Source organism: Camellia sinensis, chromosome 9 (assembly GCF_055761805.1).
Source record: "Camellia sinensis isolate YWXY chromosome 9, ASM5576180v1, whole genome shotgun sequence".
In the NCBI taxonomy this organism is placed as follows: Eukaryota; Viridiplantae; Streptophyta; class Magnoliopsida; order Ericales; family Theaceae; genus Camellia; species Camellia sinensis.
The window spans coordinates 42455242-42460401 of record NC_138969.1 but is presented as its reverse complement, the minus strand read 5'-3'; the positions used below and the strand labels follow the sequence as shown (position 1 = coordinate 42460401).

Here is a 5160-nt window from a genome sequence, read left to right as displayed (position 1 = left end):
AAAAAAAAAACCCTTAAAAAAATAGATAATTATATTACTAAATCATAATTCAAATTTAGATATTGTTATATCTTTTTGAGATTCATATCTAAATTCGTATCTTCTTTATTTTTGTGTGGTTTCTATTTTTTTTTTTTTCAATTTATTTTAGATGGAGTTGTGGGTTTCTATTTTTTTTAAATTTAATTTATTTGTGGTTTTTATTTGTTTTTAATTATTATTATTTAGGTAAGTTATGATGCGAGTTAAATATTTGATAGATATGTGAATTTTATTGATTTAAAGTATGATAGTGGGATATATTTTCAAATCAGATTTGCTTAGATAGAATTTATAGATTTTTAAAATTTAAAATTGGATATTGAGGGGCAAAAGAAATATTTTGACTGAATAAATAAAAATCAAATTTATTAATTTTATCTATTTGTATATATGATTTTTATTATTATTTTTTTGTTATGTTATAATATAATATATAAGATATAAATAGATACCCACAACTTTCATGAAAAATATTATCTGATTTTTTCGAGAAGAGAAAATGAATGCAAGTTTTAATATTTTTTTTGAAAATTTGTGAGAGAGATTATGAAATATTTTTGTTATCTTCCCATTTGAAATCTATAAATTAATTGACAATTTTTATTTCAAAAATAAATAAATCAGTCAATAGGTTTTTTTTAGTCTATTCTATAAATTGAAAAATCAATAATTTTATAATGAGAGTTTGAAACTCTTAGGAAGCTTGTCATTAGAAATCATTTTTTTCTTATATAATATATAATATATAAATAAATAGATAGATATAGATATAGATATAGATTTTTTTTAATACACAAATTATTTGTTTTGAAAAGGATGTTGCAGTAACTATGAGAGAAGTCAAAAAGAATTGTGAATTGAGAGAAGTTAATAAATGCTGAGATTAATTTTTTGTCAAGAAAAATTAATAAATGCTGAGGTTAATTTTTTTTTAAAAAAATAAAAAAAATTAGAAAATTAAGATTTAGATATTAAAACTCCCACATGACTTATGGATTAGAAACTCCCTTTTTCTTATATAATATATGAACTAAATTCAAATAATAATTGAATGGTCGAATTCATTCTCAAACTCACCAGAATTCTAGTCGAAGCTTGTCATGCGCTCAAATCACTAAATTCAAATAAAAGTTTCGAAACAGAGGCTTGTTTTGAAAAATAGGTTAAAAGTTAAATTTTTGATTTTTTTTTAAAAATATGTAAAAAGTAGAGAAATAATGTGACTTGACATAGGTAGGCCCATAGGGGCTTTTGGCCCACTACTTAAAGCCCAATGCATGATTCAAATACTAAAGCCTAACATCCTTGAAACCCAACGTTACACCAAGAACCAATGACATCTAAACACTTGTCAAGAGACAAGCCAACCACATAAACAGACTAAGATCTTGCAGAATTATTGCACCACACATCAGCCATTAATAAGGTTCCCTGCAGCATTTATTACAATAACCCATTCACGTCGGAACAGAACAGCCTCACCATGAACAAGGCAAGTTAGAACATAGACTTTCGGCCAACATGACAAGTCGGAGTGGACAAGAAAATGATGAACAAAGGATACAAGCAGGTTTCTAAGACAAAGAGAAGGTTAATTTTTTTATCACCATCCTATCTCTATATTCCGTTGATCTATCTTCTCTAACTTGCTCGACGGAGGGTTCGCTGGGGGACTCCCATTCCCCGTTAGACTCTTGTGCAGGTTTCTCAATGGGCCCAACGATCGGATAACGGTGTGGAAGGCCTGGATCAGCCCAACCCGTTCCTCAGGGACAAGTAGCATCATCAGTTGGCGCTGTCTATGGGAAACTTTCACTCCGTGTGACAATTGTGCTCATTGTTGCCAAAGACCCATTTCCGATAATCCCTACCAGCCACCCACCAAAATGGATGGTCACAATTAGATCCATGGCTTTTTAACACAACATTGCCGACCCCTAAGTCGACCCTTCTAACCCGAACAACCCACCTAAGTATTTCACAGAACTCACCAACAACATCAACCACCTAGCCGAACAAAACCAAGCCTTGATCAATGCCTTGCTTCAGCGAGACCTCCATGTGCCTCCTCCACCACTACAAGATATCCCACCTAACCGAGAACGAACCTCGAGCCATCTCTTCCAACAAGCCCACCCCTTTAACTTGGAGGGCTCACGACCCTTTCCCGAAGACATGAACCCGCCACCTCGGAGTCTACATCCATCAGCCCAAGCACCTGCTCCCGAGGGAGAGGCCAGCAATGTTCAGCCTCCATTGCATTCCGGTGGTGACAACGTCCCTATCTGGGATACGGAACTCCAAGCCATGAAACTCCAGCTTCAAGGAGTCATGCAGAACATGCAGAATAAACCCTCCACAATAGCCAATTCACCATTTGTCGCCTCCATCAGGGACAAACCCCTATCTGCTAAGTTCAAAATGCCCTCGATCGACTCCTTCGATGGCACAACGGACCCAGTCGACCATTTGGGGACTTACAAGACCCTGATGGTCCTCTATGCATTCCCTGATGAGATCATGTGTCGGGCTTTCCCCGTAACACTTAAGGGGTCGGCCCGACTGTGGTTTAGTCAACTGCCGACGAACTCTGTCTCTAATTTTCAGCACCTAAGTGACTCCTTTCTTAGCCACTTCATTGGTGCCCAGCGCCAATGGCGTTCGGCGACCCAGCTCCTCAACATCCGTTAATCAAAGGGAGAGTCGTTACGTAGCTTCGTCACCCGTTTCAACACCGAAGCCTTACAGGTGGTGAAAAACGACGACAAGGTCATTCTCACGACTTTCATGGCTGGTTTACGATCATTCGATTTCCTTTTTTCCCTCTCCAAAAACCCTCCAACTTCCATGGCAACCCTCATTTCCAAAGCCCAAAAATACATGAATGTCGAAGATTCTCTAGCCGCCCACCAAGATTCTACAATAAAAAACCCAACCCCCAGAGAGAAGAGAAAGGAATCTGAAACCAGAACCACCCAATACACACAGCAAACACCTCAGTATACCGACCGAACCGCTCGAGCTGACCGATCAACACCTACCCGACCACCCGGTCGGTTCGAACAGTATATACCCCTCAACTCCCCCATGGAACAAATCTTAAACCAGATCCAACGAGATTATAACTTAAAATGGCCACAACCCTCACAGTCTCCTTCCAACCGACGAGACCAATCCAAATACTGTCGTTTCCATCAGGACCACAGCCACAACACCGAGGAATGTGTTAACCTTAAAGACCAAGTAGAAAGTTTGATACGCTAGGGGCGCCTCAGTCGATTCATGGCAGCCCGTCCCTAGTAACGGCCAAGGACCTAACCTGCTAGGGGCAACCGCTGACACACCCCTCCCCGACAACCCGCACAACCTAACCAAGGCAATGATCGGCCCCCGTTACAACCCCAAGCACAAGGTAACCTTGCTCCCCCAGTTGGAGAGATCAGAGTCATTGCTGGCGGACTTGAATATGGAGGACCATCCCGTTCGGCCCAGCGAGCCGAACTCAAAAAAATCAAGCAGGGCTTCGACAAAGAAGTCGTGACGTTGGATCGCCCCTTTAAACACCCCAAACAGTGGATGGAGCCCATCACCTTCACGGAGACCGATTGCATAGGCATCCGATACCCACACGACGACCCCCTCGTCATCTCTGCTCTCCTGTCCAATTACAAAGTTAGACGAGTGTTTGTCGACAACCGCAGCTCTTCAGACATCATCTTCCTAATTGCCTATTGCCAGCTCAAGGTCAGGGAAGAAAGTCTGTCCCCTCTCCAAACCCCACTAGTCGGCTTCACTGAGGATCGGGTGACCTCCATAGGCTCCATCGATTTTCCCATCACCATCGGAGATTATCCACGGCAGACCACCAAGTTACTCACTTTCCTTATCGTCGACTGTCCCTCCGCTTATAACATCATCATCGGCCGCACAGCCCTCAACGCTTTTCAAGTTGTCACATCCACATACCATCTGGCCATGAAATTTCCTACCGACCTCAGCATCGACACCGTGAGGGGAGAGCAGACGGTGGCCAAAGAATGCTACATTGCTTCACTCAAAGAGGTCAAGCTGAAAGAGGCCATGATCATCGAAGGACTCGATGTTAGAGACGAAAACGAGTTAGTCAAAGGGGAACCAGTGGAAGAACTTGTTGAAGTCCCCATCAACCTTGCCAACCCAACAAAAACAGCCAAGATCAGCAGCCAACTATCTTTCCAAGCCAAGGCCGACCTTACAACCCTCTTAACCGAGCACAATAATGTATTTGCTAGGACCCATTCCAACATGCCGGGTATCGATCCCTCTTTCATCACTCATTGTCTCAACATCGAGCCCCACTTCCGACCCTTCCACCAGAAGCAGCGTGTCTTTCACCCAGAACGCAATGCCCTTATTGCTTTTGAGGTAGACAAACTATTGGAGGCACGGTTCATCAAAAATGTAGACTACCTCAGATGGCTGTCAAATGTGGTCCTAGTCCGTAAAAACAACGGTAAATAGAGACTGTACATCGACTACTCCGACCTTAATCAAGCTTGCCCCAAAGATAGTTATCCCCTCCCTCGCATAGATCTGCTTGTCGACGCCACTGTTGGACATCAGAAACTCAGTTTCATGGACGCATTCTCCGGCTACAATCAAATTCTGATGCACCCGACTGATCAAGAACACACCTCCTTCATCACAAACAGAAGAACTTACCACTATCGTGTTATGCCATTCAGATTAAAAAATGCCGGAGCAACTTACCAACGGTTGGTCAATGCCATCTTTCACCATCAGATAGGTCGAAACATGAAAGTCTACGTCGACGACATGCTTGTCAAGAGCAAACTCTCCTCTAATCATCTGACAGACCTGTGAGAGACCTTCGAAACCTTACGTAAGTATCAAATGAAGCTGAATCTGGAGAAGTGCGCATTCGGCGTAGGATCTGGGAAATTCTTGGGTTTTATGGTCAGTCAGCGGGGCATCTAAGCCAACCCCAAAAAGATCAAGGCCCAAATAGAAATACAGTCTCCCAGGATGGTCAAAGAGGTTCAACGGCTCACCGGCAGAGTCGTCGCCCTCAACCATTTTATTTCCCGTGCAACAGACAAGTGCCTCCCCTTTTTCATA

General features: G+C 41.9%; 1 protein-coding gene across 1 annotated transcript; it reads left to right on the top strand.

Moving 5' to 3' along the window:
* The first annotated feature begins 3618 nt into the window (after positions 1-3618).
* LOC145799376 (uncharacterized) lies at positions 3619-4542 on the top strand. Its single transcript, XM_082888939.1, has one exon. It carries the CDS (start codon positions 3619-3621, stop codon positions 4540-4542), a length of 924 nt encoding a protein of 307 aa, XP_082745065.1.
* The last annotated feature ends 618 nt before the right edge of the window (positions 4543-5160 follow it).